Source organism: Prinia subflava, chromosome 11 (assembly GCF_021018805.1).
Source record: "Prinia subflava isolate CZ2003 ecotype Zambia chromosome 11, Cam_Psub_1.2, whole genome shotgun sequence".
Classification (NCBI taxonomy): domain Eukaryota; kingdom Metazoa; phylum Chordata; class Aves; order Passeriformes; family Cisticolidae; genus Prinia; species Prinia subflava.
This window is the reverse complement of record NC_086257.1, coordinates 335,253-355,812: the sequence shown is the minus strand read 5'-3', so window position 1 is coordinate 355,812 and position 20,560 is coordinate 335,253. Positions and strand designations below refer to the sequence as shown.

At 40.4% G+C, this 20,560-nt stretch overlaps 1 protein-coding gene across 4 annotated transcripts in view; it reads left to right on the top strand.

Moving 5' to 3' along the window:
* Nucleotides 1–20,560, top strand: part of CLSTN2 (calsyntenin 2) — a 353,548-nt gene that overhangs the window by 239,902 nt on the left and 93,086 nt on the right. For all 4 annotated transcript variants that reach the window (XM_063408692.1, XM_063408691.1, XM_063408690.1 and 1 more), the window contains exons 3-5: nucleotides 2,602–2,797; nucleotides 4,400–4,608; nucleotides 10,648–10,797. In XM_063408692.1, coding sequence (XP_063264762.1) covers nucleotides 2,602–2,797; nucleotides 4,400–4,608; nucleotides 10,648–10,797 — 555 coding nt within the window. The remainder of the gene's footprint in view (nucleotides 1–2,601; nucleotides 2,798–4,399; nucleotides 4,609–10,647; nucleotides 10,798–20,560) is intronic.

Genomic DNA, 20,560 nt, shown 5'->3' with positions numbered 1-20,560 from the left:
TGTTTCTTCTTTGCTTTGCCTTTGGAGAGGGAAAAATGATAAATATTTAGATTAGGACTGAGAGAACTTTCAGAGTTCTGCCCAGAGCTATTTCTGTTTTTTAAGGACTGTAGCATGGATGTCTGCAAATGCTGTCTTGTTTGCAATCAAACAGTGGATCAGTAAAATAATAAACACAAACCACTGAAGGATTAGAATTACTGTTGATAGATTGTGCATCTGAGGAAAACTTTATTAAGAAACTATGAAGGCCAGTCTATAGAACACAACAAACAGTATTTTCCATTAGATTTCCCATGTTGGCACAGGTTTGTTTTCAACTGAAATAAAACGGAAATCCTCAATATCATTTTAGATGAATGTTAAGTTTCAGTTACAAGGAAATGTGAATAATTTTTTTCAAAGTTTGCGTGTGACAGCAGTGGGATACAAACTCAGTGATCAGTGCCCATGATTAAAGCTGAACAAGCTGCTCCCTTTCAGCCTTCTCTTCATCTCGTGCTTTGGCCCTTGCGCACAGTTCATTACCACTGTGCAGCCTGCTTTTATTGATTTGCAAGGTGTTATTCTTTTTGAAAATCTGATTCTCAGGCTAAAGTCTATTGCTTCTTCTGTAGCTGAAATATTTGAGCTCACTGAGTGTTGCTGCTGTTGGAGACAGGCACAAAACAGAACCAAAGTTCATGCGACAACAGCCGAATTTTATTGTTGGGTGCTCCCTTCTATAGGGGCTTTGAATTTCCCAGGTTACACATCTGCTTGGTTGGGCTCTCAACTCCGCCCAGCTCACTGGCCAGTGACGCGTCTGCATTCGTGATTGAATGGGACTGGCTGGGGGTCCTGGTTTGAATTTGAATCCAACCTGTCATTATCATACCCAGAGACTTGTTTACTTTTATTCTCTAATGAGCTAGGCTGGTTGAGTTGGTGTCTGTTATGGCCAATTTACCTGTGCAGCTTACAGATCAGCTGTAGCTGTCACAACTGAGGGTGAACAGCAGAGAGCTTGGAAAAGAGTGCAGCTTTGTCCCGGGAAACTCCATGGCTCTTTCACACTCCTGGAGGGAGAGGGTCCAGTATGAATGTGTCTAAGTAATGCTTAATGTATGTTTTCACTGTCTCATAATTACCAAAACAACTGTGTGCTGATCCTTTAAAGACATTCATAGGATTGATTGCAATTGTTAAGTGTGGGATTTGTCTGCCTAAATGTCAATGCATGTAGCTTCAGCTCCTGTGGTGATAAAGGGAAACCTGTGTGATGATAGTTGAGGCAGTATTCTAAGAACCCTGTGTTTATACCTCAGTGTACCTAATCCCCACCCTCCCTGCACACATACCTTTGCTATTTGTTATTTATCATACATAATCAGAATTATGAACTTCAGTACTTTTGAAAAGTCACTGTCTGTTCTCTTTTGCAAAAATAAATGTATTGTAATACAGAAAGAGAGCCAGGCCTGAGTTAGAGGTCATAGATTCAGAGTTAATTTAGAATTTGGCACTTGGCTCAAATATGATTGGCAAGGAGATTTTCAAAAGTCTGCAACTGTAAATTAGAAATAAATGGAAAAGGATTATGTGAGTGGGAGATGGCCTTGAATCTATAATGCATGTTCTGAGACTGACTTGCTCATAAAAGAGCATGTGTTTAATGTGTCATAAAAATATTTAAGTCACGTTGATCTTTGTATAAATATTTCATTTTTAAAGTTGGATTCTGGAGTGGTTAAAAATGAACTCCGTATGCATATCCTTGCTATCATTATGAAGGATAAAAAAAGGAACACCAGAAACTGGGTCTTTTTTTCCCTGTCCAGTCTCATATTCTCACATGAATCATGTTGTCTTTTGTGACCAAATCAAATGTTTTAGTCCTTGCTGTATCATTTGTTCTGTTCTATAGTACTCCTCTGAGAGATGCAATGGATCTACTATATTAGGAAACAGTTTGGAGGCAGAGTGAGCTGCTGCCAAGAAGGCACCCATGTATGAGACTGAGAATATGGGTGGGCGACTGAGATGTCCAAAAGGGACACAACCTGTATGCCTTCAACTACTTCTGTTCCAAAGATTATGTACGTCTGTAAATAAAGCAGGATGTATTTTGAATGTGCCTATGTTCTGCACCATTAGTTTTTCCACTGTTGAAAAACTAAACTGCAAGAATCTGCACATCTGCTACCACCTGGCAGCTCAAGTGCTCAAGGAGTGACAGCAATTAAAAAAAGACCACTTCTGAAGTATTATCTATTTTTCTTCTTGTTAATTTCTTTAAATAAATATAGTCTCTTAATTTAACTCAGAAACAATTTAGCTCAGCGTTACTGTTGGTACTATATGGAATAGCCTCTGGGACTTTCAGAAACCATTTAGTACTGACAGAGGAAGAGGGAGGAGTGTGCCTGGAGCTGCACTTGGTGCATCCCACTGCACAAGTACCTGCTTGATGGCCCTTTTGGATACACAATGACCTGGTGCCTGAGTCTATAGTTCCCTCTGGAACACCAGGTGAAATACAAATGAACTTTGCAGGTGTCACTCCAGTGCACAAGACCTTAGATCACCCCAGTTATGATTATTTTGTGCTGTTGCTCACAGGTGAAATTTGTGCTTTTAAAATCCATGGGCAAGAAATGCCCTTTGAGGCTATTGTGCTGAACAAGACATCTGGAGAAGGTCGGCTTCAAGCAAAGAGTCCCATTGACTGTGAGCTGCAGAAGGAATACACATTCATCATCCAGGCCTATGACTGTGGATCAGGACCAGGTGGAACAAACTGGAAGAAATCTCACAAGTGGGTGAAAATGAGGAGAAATATATTTTTGCTTTGGCATACATTCTCTCCTTAGTTTATGTTATTGTCAGGTAGAAAGCAAATAAAACAAAGATGAACCATTGTTACAATATTCCACCCATTTTTTCATTCCTTTTTCCCATTAGAAAATATATTCCTTTTTGTTTGCTTCAGCTAAAGCTTTGGATAGGACCCATATTCAAGTGGATAAATGCATTCCAGTTTTGGTTTATATTTTCCATTCTTGCTTTCATGTTGAACACATCCAGGTCATAGAAGCTGGCTTTCAATTGATATTTGCAATTTTAAAATAAGCTTTCTCTCTGCTCATCTCATTTCAAGTGGTAAGAAAAGAGGAATCATCCCCTTTTTATAGTATATGTATGTCATAAGCTGAGCAGTGTCATGTTTGAACAGTGTCTGACCTCAGCCTTTGTCCAGCGAGTCTTGGAGAAAGCGAAGTCCTCTGAAGAGGAGTGTATTGAAGGTCAGTAGGTGGTACTTTTTACTGCAGAGCCAATTCCCTGAATCAGCTTAGGTAGCACAGTGCCTTTTTTCCCTTTGAATTCATAAAACTAAGCTCCAGACCATTTGTCATTAAAGACGAATTTAACTCACATAGATGTATAAGTGCTGTACAAATAGTTCGTTTAGCTGAGAGCCATTATAATAAATAATTTATAGTAATCATTCTTCCTTTTGCTCATCCAGGACACATGACAATTAAAAATTTAATTAGATCTATAATGCATGCTGACGTTTTCAGGATATTTAAAAAGAACACGTAGGAGGAAGCCTGCAATAGCAGATAACCATCAAATTGCAGAAACAGGATTTGCTTCACAATATCAAATTTTATTATGTTCCCCCCTCTCATGTCAGTAACAATCTGGTAGAAATCCAGTTGTGGAAAATTTTGGTCCAGTCTTGACTAAATGAAATCTGGCCCACTGCCACCAGACTTTGTCTAGTAGCACACACTCAGCTGCACCGCCTGGGGTCCCAGCCTTTACTGTGGCTCTGCCATCGCTCCAGAACATCCCTTCTGTGTCCATCTGTCACCCTGCCTATCAAACCAGAAAGCAAATCCTTCCAAAGCAAGGCTTTTAGGGTTTACTAATTAAATGCCAAAGGCCTTGGTGGGCTACATGTCCAGTGTTGTAACTAATTGAAGGATTAGATAATTAGCATCATCAGAAGGTGAGAGCCTTATTTTATATGGAAGAATGTTTGTAAACTGACCATTTTTAGGTAGTGGATATGGAAGACGACTGTGATTATTTTTCCTCTTTGCTTATTTTACCCCGTAATGATATCACTGACTTTCTGCTGGGGCTCATTTTTAGAGGCAGATTTCAATAAGGAGCACCATGAAACCCTTTGCCTACAAGCCATGGCAATAGACTTTTACCTACTTCCACATAAAGATACTAAACTGGGCAAATTAAACATAAAAATTCAGTAACATCTCATTTTAACAGGGACTTGTATAGTTTTCTAGATATGTTTTGTTAGTCTTTTCAAGTGTTTTGAAAAGAAACTCTCAGTGAGGTGTCACAATAAATTGATTTTTCTCTTTGATATTTTCTGTGCCTATTTTAGGGCAGTAGTCCATATCCAGGTAAAGGATGTCAATGAGTTCTCCCCAGCATTCAAGGAGAGCATGTATAAGACTTCAGTGACAGAGGGGAAGATCTACGACAGCATCCTGCAGGTGGAAGCCACAGACGAAGACTGCTCCCCTCAGTACAGCCAGATCTGCAACTATGAGATTGTCACCACAGATGTGCCCTTTGCCATCGACAGGAACGGTGAGTGCTGCCCCAGCAGGGCTGTCTGCAGAGCTGTCAGTGCCTGGGAGCACGAGCTGATCACCTGGCTGGAGAGAGAGCTCCAGAGAGAAATCCTGTTCTCATCTCTGAGAACGGAGGAATCCTCACACTGAGCAATTCCATCCCTTTTGTCTAGCCCTGGAACAGAAAGCAATGAAGTAATCTCCTGAGGAAATTAAACCACCAGATTTAGGTGAGCAACACGATTCTTGGTCACTCAGCCCATTCTCCCAATTGTCTCAAATCCTGTTTCCCATCCAAGTGATGACATTCCCCGAGGCAGCATGTATTTCCCAATACAGGATTTATTCACTGGATTACAGCTAGTCCCATTCCCCTGAACTTCCTGAAGCAGAGCCTGGCTATGCAATATTCTGCATATGTTTATTGATTGTTAAAGCTTTTAGGATCAGGGGTCCACAGACCTGCCCAATTGTGGTGCTTCCAGAAGTGGATCCATTATTCTGCAGCATGGAAGAAAATGTACTTTGGAGAATTAGTACCATTTCTTAAGTTTTGTTGGTTTCTTTCAGTTGTTTTTCTAAGGCAGATATTTTATATTTTAGGGGAAATAATAAACCATATTAAGTTTTCCATATGCAGCAGTTTTTTACCTTGGTGACCCTGTTTATCAGCTTCCTGGAACAAGAAAGAACATGGAACTGAGTTTGGGAATTGGTGGCTGAGCTGCCTGAAAAGTGTGTGGAAGGTCCTTCCTGCCATTCTCTGCTTGCTTCAGACATTACAAAATAGTATCCCCAGAAGAAACACTATGCTGTGTGCATACCCAGCAGTGCTCTGATTTAGCTCTCCTAGCAGAAGCATTTAATCCATTTTGTTTGTAGGAGGAGAGTACAGTTTGGAAGTTAAATCTGATTTTCGGCCAAATTGTAAATTGAAAGCATGCATGGAGCTACTGTTTTCTCTAAGCATTCATTTTTGTGTTGGGATGTTTTATAAAACTCTTTACCCTGTTCAAAAATTATTCATCTGTATTTGTGAAGTTCTTGCACAATGCACAGATGAGCATCAGAAGACAATAACCTGTTACATCAATAAATTGTAATGACTTTTGGGAAAAATCCATCTCGTTATCACACACTGGGAAGCAAGTGTGTGGTATAGGAAGTGCAATCATGAGGAATACGTTTGTGTTTGAGTAAGTGAGGGCAGCTGGTGCAGTAATCCTGAGGATTCTTGAGAATCCAGAGAACTGCACAAAGGATTTTTTGGGCATTTGGAAGAAGATATTTCTAAGGAGGCAATTGTTTAGAAGCTTTTCCTCTTCATGGCTTTTTCCTAACTGCAAGAATTCCCATGTTGTCATAAAAGAAAGTTCTCCATGTCTCTGAATCCATTTTTTCCAAGGCTCCACATGACTCACCTGTGTGGAGCATGGGTACTTACAGAAATTGCAGGTTGTCTCATAATTTCCTGCAGGATTTGTGGCAGATATGAAGGACAGAGAATACCCTGATATTGGTGTGATACAGAGCAGTAATTTCTACTGCTCATGCCTTTTCAGCTCCTATCACACAGAGCAACTGCCTCAGGAGTGTTCATGTCTTTTTATAGTCAGAGACATGATCAAAAGCATTGGAAATGTTAGGAGTCCTTGGTTACATCTTTGTCTTCATGTGCCTGGAACCTGCTTTTCAGCAAAGGCAATGAGAAAATCCTTGATTTAAACGTGACTTTAAAGCCTGCAGTGAATAATTGGTATAAGGTTGTAATACTTGCAGTTTTCTTGGTCATTAATTCAATTAATATTTTTGATCTATTTGTTCACTAAAAGAACAGCGCTGCCACAACCGACAGTAATTCCAGTCTAATTTGCAATTTTTTAAGATATTGTTAATTGCTTAAACCTACTGGGATTAGAGGCAGAATAGATGGCTATACTTTTATTTAGTGACAGAAATATGTTGCTTAGTGTCAACACTGCTGAAAATGTCTCTTTATGGCAGCTGATATAAACTTTATGTGGTGCAAATTCTTTGGAACAATGCCCATTTTTGTTCCCTGTAGGGTGGTTAAAATAGATGCATGAGATGCCTGGGACTGTCTGGTAATACTGTTCTAATTAGGATTTTGTTAACAGGTTTTTTTTCACCTGTTGTGATACAAATCTAGGTTCTTGTGTCTTGTGCAGGTTATGATTTTTTTATGCTTTTCAGTCACCTACATGTGGAGCTTCATTTCTCAGAAAGAAGATAAACAGATATCTTAAAATGAAATCTAAATATTGCAGGGAGCCCCAAAAGGTCATTGTCTGCCCCAGGTGGTGGATTTTTTTCATGACCAACATAGGAAGCTAACTCCAAACATATGTCTATAAAAAGATGAAGCTATTCCATCAGCCCTTTTTCTTTTGGCAGGTCTTTGTCTTGTTAGGTAAAACTTATTTCTTGTCCCTAGGTCCATGCATGGAGCATTTTTTGGCCTTGAAAAATTATATTACATATTGGGGAAGGTTTGTAGAGAGGCAGAGACAGCTCTGCAGGCTATGTTGGTGCATAGGCTGCCCTATCCCCACTCCCTGGGAGGCAGGAGTGGGTGGGCACAGGAAGCAGCATCAGCTTGAGAGTATTTCCCAGATCCTTGTAACTTGGGCACTTTGGGAAGGTAATATAAAAGGTTCCCAGTTATGTTTGGGAACTCTGGGCCTTGGTATGTGATTTCCTTGTGGATAAAATTACTTTGTGTTCTAAAACTATAGAACTAATAAAATTCAGTCTTGTATGTGATGAGCCCAACTTGGAGGGTAATGAACTCTGAGTCATAAAACACAGTCATATAAAGGTAGAGGACAAATTTATGCTTTGCTGTGCAAAGAACTGTGATTAAAGGTATAAGGCATAATATGTTTTAAAGTAGTATTGCATGCAGATTAGTCTCATTTTCTTCTTAGCAGAGAATCCAAATCAAGTCAGTTACTGCAGCAATATTGTGTGGGCTTCTTTCAGGTCACAGAAAAATTAAACCACAATGCATAGGTCTGTCGGAATGCCAGCAGAACCCATTTCTATTCACATATCTTGTGCTTTATTTGTCAGGGATTATGGTCAGATGATCTGGGAACTAAGGTGTAGCCATGTGTCACAGCTCTGTCACAGCTCTGACCTAGTCTCACCTCAAAAATGGGGATGACTCTTATTTGTCACCCAGCTCTGGGGAGCATTTCACAAGTGTGTGTTCAGACTATTCAATGTGAAGAGGAGACAGGGACCTGTCCAGTCAGTACAGGGTTACAAAGCCTTGACAGAACAGGACCTCACAAGATCCCCCATTACAGCACCCAGAGCTGTGGTAGGAGCTGTGCAAACTTGATATTGCCAGAAAAAGTAAAGCCAAAGTTTATAGCTGAGCATCTTCATTTGATATTTTTATATATATTAAAAGACAGATTCTTTCCATTGTCATTAAAAAATTAACCTTTTTGGCAAGAAGATCAATGGATTTAGTAACTGTGGAATTTAGGAGGGAATTGCCTTACTAAATCAATCAAGTCTTTCCCCATTCTCATGACTGCTCCAAAGTAAGGTGGAGGAGCCATAAAAAGGGATATCTATATCCATCTATCCCTAAACCTGACCTTGAAGAAACTGAGGTGTAAATGTCTGTGTCCTCAGGAAGGACTTTTTATATTCTTCTAATAATTTTAAATTGTGTAGAAATGTACTTACTTAACCAATAAAAATTTCTCTTTTAATGTTATTACTTTTTTGTCTATGCGTGAGACGTAAACAGAAGCTTTCAGACTATATTCTCTAAAACTGTAATTACTCTATGTTTATAGTTCTTCCCTTTTGTGTCAACTTTTTAATCATACTGATTAAATTATAAAAACTCAATCATAAAACATCAGAGGTAAGAGAAAAAGGTTATTAGGAAATCAATAAACTATTGGGTAACATCTGCAAGTCATCCAAATAATATTCCAGAATAACACCTAAGAGTCAGAATCTTTGTAGTACAAATCTGAAATGGCCATATCATTATGGCCAGACCAATACAGATCTTGGAAGATAGATTTAATGAAATGTAAATATGTTGTAATGATTTATAAACCTTGTAGGACAGTTGATGTGCCACACAAATTCTAGCAATCTGCTGATGAAAGTTTGGACAAATTTGGTTTCTTGAGAATTATCTTTGCTGATCACCGATTAAAATAATACCAAGGAAAACCAAATAGGGAAATAGAAAGATTCATGTAAGAAATAATATAATGGAGAAAGGACAGACGAACTGAGCAGATACAAAATCAGTAATTATACAGAGTGGCAGTTTTTCATTAAATCCTCTTAGGCAGCCACTAATCAGGCAACTCAAGATAGTAAAATGGTGATTAGATCGTTTGTCAATCAGTAACTCAAACCCCAAAGAAGTAGTTGCTGTCATTGTTGCAGTTCTTGTGGGGAGGAAAGAACTGTGCCCATGACAGGCCTGAAAATGCCTGGGAAGATTAGGTACCCCAGAGAGAGACCCCCAGAGTCTGCAGGACACTGCCCTGTTTCCAGATTAGCCTTCAGCAGCTTGCCTTGTCCTCCTCTGTGCCCTGCTCACAAAGGCAGCGAGAGAGACTCAGGGTCAGCAGTAGATGGGGTATTAGGCCTGACTTGTAACTGCAGTTGCAAGGGTCTATTTAAGCTACAGGTTTTGAACCTGAAGGCAGTGATAAATGCAAACAGCAGCCTTTCTTCAGGCCTGACCTGGAAAGTTTTGCATCCATTTCAGTTGAACTCCTAAAGTTGGCTTTAATGTAGTAGCAGTAGTAGAAAGAAAAGTGGTGGGGTCTGACAAGATAAGGAGTGTGGAGCAGAGCGACACCTGCTAAAAGTCTTCACTTGTCAAATTAATTGAGCTTTAGTGAAAGACTTCTTTTAAGAAGCTGCATTTGTCTGCTTTCTCCTGTCTGTCACTCAAGTGAATAGAAAAATGAGAATGAAACCCAAATTACCAAACCAAACCTAACGTTTATGCCTAACAAAAGAGACTTTGGCCAGCACCTGTGGGGATCAGTTCACTGCATCTGACTAAATTCCAGGATATGGGGGCTGCCCATTTCAAATTTAGCACAAAAAATGGGATTTTGCTGATCCTTGCTTGCAAGCAGTTGTTACATGTAGCACTCCTGCAGAGTAAGTTTGTTCCTTGAATTCTAGAACAAAAATCCTCATTCAAAGAGATGATAAAACAAACAGCCCTGAGCAAAAGCACGAAATTAATTAAACAGGATGAAGTTTCAACTTGTGCAAAAAGTAAATTTCAGTGGAAATGGATAGAATTTAAATACTGAACTTGTTAGTAGAAAACCCATACATGTTGCATGGTGCTCTCCCAGTCCTCCAGGAACTAATCAGAAAAAGATCTTTCCACTTCCTTCTGAAAGTTCTGATGTCTTTTTTCCCAAAGCAGGTAATTTGTCACCTTTATATGTGTGTCAAGTTCAGCAGATAAACCCTGCTGTTGCTGGGTTTTAGTCTTCCATGTGATAACTGTGCTGCCCTATCAAATACTGCTAAGCACTGTAATGCAGGAGGTCATTCTGGGGCTTTTCCTATTCTTAAAATGTCTCTCATCTACAGGGTAATAGCTTTTGAGAAAACTGGAAGCTACTTGGGTTCAGTAGTGGATCTCAGGAATGTGGCTGGTAAAGCCATGTATTGTGGCAAATGCAGAAAAGGAGGGTGCACCTACTCAGCTCACAAGTCAAGATGTAACTGCTAATTACTTTCAACATCTTTAAAAAGTGTTGCTGAGCAGATGTTTTCTGATAGTGCCATGCCCACATGATATCCCTCCCGTCTTATATTTGCCTATAAGTTTCTTGTTTCTCTGCTAGATTGAAAGAAAATCCTTCCTATGCCTCAGAACTTAGCTGCCTGTGCAGGTCCCATGTGCTTCAAAGTGCTTTAAGGTCACAAAGCACTTGGACCAGCAGCCAAATGTTGCAGTCTGTGGATGCTCAGCAAAGAATGAATCTCTGAATGTTTTCTTGCATCGAACCTCTAGGTAACATCAGGAACACCGAGAAACTGAGCTATGATAAACAGCACCAGTATGAGATAATGGTGACAGCTTTTGACTGCGGGCAGAAACATGCAACAGAAGATGCATTGGTACAAGTTAATGTCAAACCTGTATGCAAACCAGGCTGGCAAGGTAAGGTTGAATAGCTTTTCTATTTTTTATTTAAATCTCTTTTCTTTGGCGTTTTCCCTCTACTTTGCAGTAAAGAACATAGGGTGCTTATTGCACTGGTTTGGAAAACTGCTGCTATTTCTTCTGCCTCATTCAAGCCTGCAAACAAAGTGGATGATAATCCCACGTTTGCTTCCATTTGCCATGCTTCTTCTCTAGGCAGAGCAAAGAGCAGACCAGACAAAAAGAAGTAAGACAAATTTCTACTCTCATAGTTTATCTTATGAGTCAGTCTGAATATTCTGGAAGGTTAAAAAAAATGCTGCTGCTTTGCCATTGTCCTACTATTCCTTAAAGTAAAGTTTTTGAAGCCACCATGGAATGAGCTGGAATTGTTCAGATTATCTTGTTCCAGGTTCAGTATTGACGTTTGTGGCATGCAGGGGCCAAGGTACTCTCACTGGGAGTGAAAAACATCTTTAAAGCTGATTCCTGTCTTGATATTGTGACATTTTGGTAGGGATCGATTTGATTTTCTAAAAAGACTATAAGGATCTATACCTTGTCTGGAATGGAGAAAACTCCAGTTGACAGTGTACAGGGAAGACAGATATGCCACTAATTATTAGGAACTAAAATGGAATAAGGACTAGATTACAGACAAACCAATTGGATGTGACCATGTTATGCTGATGTCATTCAGGACTAACTTGACCTTCATAACTGTAATTTTTAAACATAATCATTGAGAAGGAAAAAAACAGTTTGGCTGTTGTACTGAAAGGTAAATTTGCATTTTGACATTTAGAAGAAAAAAGGGTTTTCTTTGTGAAATGAGAAACTCTGGTCTAGAAGAGCTAGTAATGAAATGTTTGCAATAGCAGGATTCCATTTCCACAGCCCTCACTTGAAGCAGAGCCACGTTTCAGTTTTTTGGGATGTATAGTACCCAAGTACTTTGAAAACCATTTTTACTGAAAAAAATACAATACCTGTGACCTATTCCCACATTTTTTAACTGATTTTACTGTTCACATGATTTATTCTACAAAACTGATTATGGTCTCTTTACACTAGAGAAATGTTCTGTTTCTATTTGATGGAGTTATCTCAGATAAATTAAGTACCCCCAAATTAGCTTGCAATCTGTATTAAAATGGGTGTAATTGATGATGTTTTTTTTCATTTCTATATATTTTTGATTTAGGTATTTTATTGATTGAATGAGTTTTACAAAGGTGGTAATGGTGTATTTCTATTGCCCAGTATTATTTCACAGTTCATATGGTTGTTATGATTGCTACTGGTGGGTTTAGACACCAGGCAGCTCAAACAAGTTTGGTCAGGGTTTGGGGGTGGGTTTTTTTGATGCTTTGTTCCTGTTATTTTGTCTTGGTTTGGGAAGACAGGTATTTGTCAGGGAAAACTGGAGTTTCCCTTGGAATGGAGAATGTTAAAACCCCCTCCCTCCAAATTATTACAGTTTTGCAATTAGGAGCTTTCAGGCAAAAATGTGAGAATAGGAATAACAGTTGTTTGCTAGGAATATTAAAAAAAAAAATACAAATGCAGTAGTACAAAGAAACCAAAACAAGCAAACAAACAAACGTCCCAGAAAACCCTGACAGAGTCAGAGATACGACCTGACACCCTGTGTGTCAGGGTGTCAGAAGCAGTCCAAATAAATCCTCCTGGAGTAACAGATGTTGTTCTGTGGCGATGATACTGGAGAAAAAAGGGTCCAGTGCTCACGAGATGGGTCTGGTCTTCCTCCAAGAATTCAGTAGAAAAACCAGCTGCATTAGTGTTTGGGATTGCAGGTTTTATGCTGGTGGAAAGGCTTTGGCTCCTCCCACTGGGTGGAGCATTCTCCCAATTGAAGGAGGTGCTGTTATCAGTCATGTGAGAGGCCTTCAATGGCCCATTCACAGGTGATGTCCTTCAGAGGAGGATGGGTGGAGGAAGAGATAAGGAGGCCCTGCCTTATCTGGTGTTATCAGGTGTCCCATTAACAGAAGGCATCGACCCTCTTCCCCCCCCTAGAGTTACAAGAGATAAAGAACAATATCTCCCAACCAGCTTCAACAGATGAAAATAGAATACACATTTTTGGTTACATTTTTCAACCCAAGACAGTGGGGCATGACACAACCCTGGGGTCCTGAGAGTCCCAAGCAGTCACCACTGAATGAGTGCGAAGAGGAGCAAAGGGGGCCTGGCATGAAAATCTGAGAAATCCTTGGTTAACATCACATAACTGGAATGCAGAGCAGGGGCGAGGACAGGGAACAAGGCAGGACCGTGGGTTTTAAGGATCAGAATCAGGGTGGAGTTTTAGGGTCTAGGGGCCAACAGGGAGAAGACTGGAGAGGGACACAAGGTAGCGTTTAGAGAACACAAACCAATGGAGGGGATAATGTGAGGAGATTTATATAACCAGACCAATGGAGCCTGGAAGAATTGGGGATTCCCCAAGGGCCAGTCCAGGCAGGGGCTGGTACTAGGGAAGATTGCCAGAGAACATTCAGGAATAAGGGGTAGGTGTCGGGGAAAACTGACAACCCAGTGGGTGGACACACCCAGGCTAAACCACCCTCGGCAGGGGGAAGGGAACAAACCATAGGGTATTAAATCACAAAATTGTACACCACTACAGGGCTCACGAAGGTGACCTGGGCCCTTGCTACCACCTAAAGGCACATTCCTACTGCCTCTTTAAGGGTGAATAGGCATTCAGAGGCCATGTGCAGTCAGATCAGCTGGCTCTTCCTGCTGAAATAAAATCCTTCTTTTGTACAGCGAAGGGCAGGACCTTCCATTTCAGTAGCAGAGTGATCTCACATCACTTCTGAGTCTACATTCCTCAGAGATGCTGTTTGCAGTAGCTGCTGAATGACTTCAGAAAGGTTTTCATGTGGCCTTTCTAGTAAGACCCAATTACTGAGGAAAACCAAAATCATATTGGCTTTAATTCTGCCAATGCTTTTAACAAGGAGGAATATGATTACTAAGGCAATTGATTATTTGGAGGAGGCTAGTCAAGTGCAGAAACCTTGCTGATGAGGATAATATTCTCAGTCTTCCGGAACAATTTTAAAGGGCCAAGAATTTTCTGCACCATACATAAATCAATTTGTATTACTGTTGTGCACATACCTAACAGCTCAAAACACCATCCTTGTGTTGTCTTAGATGTAAAGATATTCACCCATATTTTTAGAAATGAAATTTATTGTGAAGCAGGGATTCTTTATGCCAGTCGAGGCTTGGCACTGCTGTGCATGCACACATCCCTCAACCAGGGTAATCAGGATGAAATACTTACATTCAGCTGTTAACTTGAATGGCACCATTTTAGTAAAATACCCACTCTAAATCACCACTCCAGACATTTGAAAGTTAACTCCTGAGTACTAGTAAGTTTTGAGCTTAAAAATTTACATAAATTCATACTCTTTTTTTACTTGTATCTACCTTGTTTTTACTTTGCTTTGACTACCACACATATTCAGAGATAACAATCATACCTGTTCCAATCTAATTTCTCAGATATGCTCTCTTTAGTAATTTCTATGTCTGCCTAATAGCTAAATACATCTTCCCTGAGCACTCCAGGTCCTTTCATGTTTCCTTTTACCATGGCCTCTTACTAAAAACAGTGCTTGATATATTCAAAGACTGCCTTGCTTTTGCCTGGCTGTATCACACTGGTGGCCCATGGAAGCACTGTTCTTTTCCTAATGGAACCAGCTCTTTTCCCATTTGTTGTTTTTCAGTGATTTCTCGGCATTTTGGTGAAGTTCCTGAGCACTCTGTATCATTACAAAGCACTGTTTCTGTAACACCAGTTCTCAAGGTCATCTTAGGGTATCCTCTGTCTAGATTGACTTCTAGTGGGCATTGCCTTCCTTTCCCCTCACTGGCAGCAGTAACTAACACAGTCCTGGTCTTGTGCCAGGACTGCAAATGGAAATATCAAATAACACTCCCACGGCAGAGTCACAGGGATCATTACCAATCAGTTCCCTGTGTACCATGAAGTTCACATTTGCAGAGTAACCCATTATTGCCCTCTCTGCAGGCTGTTCTGCTTATCTGTGAGGACTGAAATACTGAAGCCAGTCTTTCCCATCTTAAGTGACACAAAACCCCCATTCATTTTAGACCTATTTAACTAGATTTTTATTTCAATATAATTCTGTGGAAGATAACTCATTTGTTCACATTTCTGCATTTGCAACTACAAAATAGCCTTTTCTTTTTTTGAAATTTCACTGCAGAATCCTCCTGAGCTTTACTAGGGCAATTATAATTTAATTTAGAAGTTTCTTATCTCTGAGATGCAGCTGACAGCATTGTTCCATTAACATTTTCTCTGACCAAAAGTTAAAGCATTACGGGATATCCAGTTAGATTTAAAGCTTTTCCTTATGATTTTTTTTCTCTGCATGGAAAACCTTCCACATATTCTTAGACCTTGGGCTGAAAAATTGAAGACTTTCCACATGAGATATGACACTCAATTCATTGATTGGGTAACTACTCCATGCAGTGTTTCAGAGCCTGTCTTTGAGAATCTGAGAAGCACTTTGCAGACTCTCCAGGAGAGACATTAGAAGAGTGTGCCAACCCGAACCTGGCAAAAAGAAGGTTATTTCCTAAAGGAAAGCAAGCAGAGAGACACTTATAATAACAGAGCTGGCAGTGTGTGGTGGTGTATTCATCACCCAGGGCCAAGCCCTGACCCTGCTGAGGGGAGAAGGGCAGACCCAGAGAAGGGAGCTAGGCTCAGCCAAGATGCCTGGGGAGGAGGCAGGTCCCAGGAGGAGATCTATGGATGAGGGTTGGGATCAGGTCACCGGGCAGGTCCACAGTATTAAGGCTCTGTCAAGCCAGAGCAGCAAACCCTGGGCTGGATCCTGGGTCCAGGGATGCTGTAGCTAAGCCAGACCAACACCTGCAGCCCAGCCTCATGGGGCTGAGCTTAAACAGAGCTCCAGGCCCATGGGGGGGGGGCAAATGGAGCCCCCAGGTGAAGCTTGTGGAGGTTCATTAGGGCTTATTAGTGCCTCTGGGGCTATGACACTGTGGGAAATACATTATTTAAATGCAATCTCACAACAAATAATAGCTTAACCCATGCTGTTTCATGGGTTTTAGATTCTTGTATGTTTATTTCACTAATTAAGCAGGACTGGATCTAGGAACTTTATCACTTGATGGAATATTCAGTGTCAGTAGGTCAGGCACAACAGTTACTCCATTGGCTTTGCCAGCTCCTACAGCAGAAGCCTTTTCACTGTCCTTTACTGAGCACAAATTTCTGTCTCCTTTTTGTTTGTATTTTTAAAACTACCAACAAAGAAAAGGGGTATATGAATGTTTGTTTGTGCTTTGAGATGTGCACTTTAATCTCTTAGCAAACCAGCAGAGCTTTGGACATTAGTTTGAGTTTTCTCTTTGCTGTGGAAACCCTTTAACTGAGTCAGACCTGATTATCATTTCCTTAACAAGTCACTCATCTTATTTCATATAAAATAGGCACCAGAGTAACCTTTAGCCAAGTGTCTAGCCTGCATAAACAGCACAGATGTAAGGATGCTGCAGAGGAAACAGAAGAGATGCCAATTATATTGCTCTGGGAACCTTCTGTTCCAGCAATTATGTAGGGATGCTGCAGAGTCTCAATAACGGCAGCACATAAATTTTATCTTGCATTTAGCTGCCAAGATGCACATCTTCAGTGCAACAGGAGAGAAGTGTTGCATTTCATTGTGTCACAATTATCTTTAATTACATTGCCATCATTTTTAACACTGTGAAATGGAATCAAAGTTTATGGCCACACATGTAGGAGACATGAATCACATAATACCTCCTCTGGATGATGTACTTCAAGGAAAAAAAAGTCAGATTAAATACTTCTTAGTATCACCTAGCATTAGAAATTAATTGCAGTATAAAACATGAATTACAAAGTACAGAAAACCTTAAGTTTAGAGATCAAGGAAAGTCTTTACATTATCCATCTGTTAAAAAGAAAATTTATTTAGTACATTGGGATTTACTTTTAAAGGCTCAAACTGTCACTGATGTTTGATCCATTTTGATCTTGGGATAGTCTACCTCAGCGATCAAGATCCATGTTTACATAGCTGCTTTATAACTGACGAAATCTGAACTACAAACTTGACATGGTGATATTTACACTCTAAGATTGTATTGTTGGGATAACCCAGCTGGGGCTATGTCACATTGTCTGGAGCAGCTTTATGCCACAAGTGGCAAGCAAAAGCCTGTTGAATTACAAAATCCAAACACCAGCTGCAAGACTAAACAAGACTAAACTAAACAGTGCTAGTTTTATTCAGACTTTCCCCCTGGGATTAGTCTTCCACCCTTACAACCTTTACTTTCCTAAGTTTGCTGTGTAAGGTGGTGTTGTAGCAGGACTTATGCCAGGTATGTGTCAAAGGAGGAACTGTCTTGGTTGGGTTAAGTTAATCTAAGTGCAGCCTTCCAGTTCAAGTGATATTATGTATCTGAACATATCTAGAAAATACTTAGATTTAGGGACTTTTGCAGACTCAGGTTACATAAGACTTTTCTTCTGAGTCACTCCAGAGGAAACAAAAAGTGCCACCACATTCCTGAAGGGAAGGTGCTGATCTTTTGAGTAAGTGCAACACAGGATGTTACTGTGGGAGAAAGCAAAATAATGATATTCACCCCATTCAAAATTAAATTAAGGACTTGGGTTACTCTCACCCAAGTCACTCTCAGTAATCTCTTTGTACTGTTACTACCACTTATTGTTGCTTGTTCCAACTACACTTCCCAGCATTGCTGCCGGTACTGGTGGTGAGATGCAGAGCGTGCTGGCCGCAGCTTCACAGCTCTGGGAGCTGAAGTGCTTGGGGGCAGGTTGTACAGAAATAAGCCAGTTGCTTTTTATCAGAGCTGTTTCTGCCTTTAGGGATTGTTCTGCCATCACAGGATCGTAACCTGTGCCTGTATTACTTCACATCTGCCTTGGAATGCCTTTGGTATGGAGAGGGACTTCTTGGTGGAATTCTGAAATCTGCACTAAGTCAGTGAAAGGAATGCTGGTGCAGTTTAGGATGAGGATTGGTCTGTGGTGATGCAGTGGACCAAGGTACAAAAACACTGGTTCAACTCTAGCTGATGTTTTACAATTTAGAGCTGAGATAAATGCAAGTGATTTAGGAGGTGCACGGTTTATGATCTCTGGGTATAAATTCCCACTTCCGCCAAGCTGAAAGGTAATACCATGAAACAAAATACCTCTTCCAGTTCTTGTGGCAGAAACAGAGGGCTCCTATCATTCTTCCTTGTGAACAGTGGCATTTTATATGGTGTAGGTTTTATAGGATGCTCCTTGTTCAGCTGGAGGTGAGTATGCAGCTGCAGGTACCTTGCAGTTCATAATTCAGTCACATCTCACATCTAGTAATGAATATTTCTTATGAGTACTGGTTCATTTGGTATAGCTGAGAAATGAAAATGTGGCTGAAAACAGCTGAAATAGTCAGAAAGGTTGCAGATGCATATAAGACTTTATTTTTCTTTTTGGGTAGAGAAATACAATGCCTGAACTGGTGAATAAGAGATTATAAAGATCAATAATTGATATATTATTAGTTTGTATAAAACCAGCAAATTATTTTTACCTGAAGTACCTGAAAATTTGCTGCTCTTATTCTATTGGAAAAGTGTTAAACTCAAATTTCTGCAATGGAGAGGGAACAGAAACCTATTATTGTAAGGATGTCCCATATATGGTACTTGAAATTCTAATGGAACTGTTTAAAGGACAATGGCAGAGAAACTGTGCAATACTGTAGATCAAATCTAACTTAATATGGAACTTATTATCTAAGTTAGATATTAACTTAAATGGAGTGAATTACCTGAAAATTACTGAAATAGCAACTCAGTTATATGTGCACTGGAAGTCATGTAGCCATGGTTGTCTTAATGACAAAGTACAAGTCTTAAAGATTTTGGTAAAAACAGATACAAAACATACTTTCACCATGTTCCAAGAAGTCTCATCTTCCTCTTGTTAACAGAATGCTGCATGATTACCAATTAGGTTATGTCAGGAGGAAGATCTGAGAATTCTGAAACGCAGACCAGTGGTTGTAGCATCTTTGCCTGGACTCTGGACTAATGACTGCCTCACACTTCAAAGCATTTGCATGGACATTCGGACTTTATTGTAAATATTTGATGCAGTTTAAGACCAGAGGAGAGAGCACCATTTTTCAAGTTTTCTGAAATGACATCTGTTGAAAAACACCAGACTCCTTCCCCTACTAAATGCACATACGTATTTGTATCCACTATTAGTTTTCCTTCCACTGATATTTAGGACGAATCTCTGTCCATATGCTTTCAGGGATTTGGTTGACTGCCAGTGTCACGGTCTGGTCCGGTGGTAAAGGTGCTGCGACCTTCCTCACTAGAAGCATCTTTAAAAAGATGCCTAGATTGATGGAGGCACAGGCACTCTCAGGCAGAAAGTGATTTAGCTCTTTGTGCACCCTCAGGTGCAGAGGAATGTGCTCTTTGAGAGGCTGCCTGAGCAGCAGAGCCACATTTGCCACTTTGGACAACACAGGAGTAAAAGCACCAAGACAGGGTCTTTCTGATCTCCAGGAGACCTTCTTTATTCCACAGCTCCAGAGCAGAAAAGAGCTGGAGAGCCCAGGGCAAGTGGAATTATATAGGGTAGCTAGGGGCAGGGTTTCACAACTTGGCCAGTGGGGAGAGGAATTGGGAAAGGGACCAATCAGGAGAAGGATCCAAAAGGGACCAATCAGCTGGGGTAAAAACCAGGAACAAAGGAAACAACCAATGGGGTATGAAAATTAACATAAAACTGCAAAGGCTCATGGGTTGAAATATTTTTTTCTTACCTTGAGCCACAAGGAAAACTCTCAAAGGGCTTTCCCAGAGTAGAGTCCTTGTGAACTGAGGAGCTGCACATAGGTTGAAGCACTTTTGCTCACCCTGAGCTTAGGAGGTCTCCAAAGTGGACTTCCCCAAGGGGAGTCACTACAAACTGAGGCAGCCTAGGAGCTGCCTACTCTTCAAGAGAGGGAATCACCCTCTGTGGATAGTCCAGGGGCCGTCACACACCAGGACCTATAACTTTTGCATTTATTAAGTCCTCTTTCACCTAGAAAGATTTGAACTTGTTATAGTAATGAGGGGAAGGGCCATGAACATGGCCAGAATGCTGAAGCATCTCTCCTTTAAGGAAGACTGGGAGTTAGGGTTGTTCAGTGTGGAGAAGGCTCCACGGAGATCTTGCTGAGGCCTTTCAATGTATGAAGGGAACTTACAAGAAAGATGGATAGAAAGATTTTGTTGAGGCCTGTAGTGTCAAGAGGCAACAGCTTTAAGATGAATTTAGATTGGATATGTGAAAGAAATTTTTTTTCCTATAAGGATGCTGAGGCACGGTACAGGTTGCCCAGAGAAACTGTGACTGCCCTATCCCTCAATTTGCATGAGATCACGTTGGATGGTTGAGTGGGAGGTATCCCTGTCCATGGCAGTGGGATGGACTCAGTGAGCTTTGAGGATCCCTTCCAACTGCAGCCATTCTGTGACTCGATGAAAATATGAGCTGTAAAGACATCTAAAATACATGTTTGTAATTACTGCTGCTTGTTTGGGTTTTCTCTGAAGTCTGTTGCAAACACCATAATTAATTGGATTTCAAACATTAAATGCTTCAGGTGGCACGAACAGG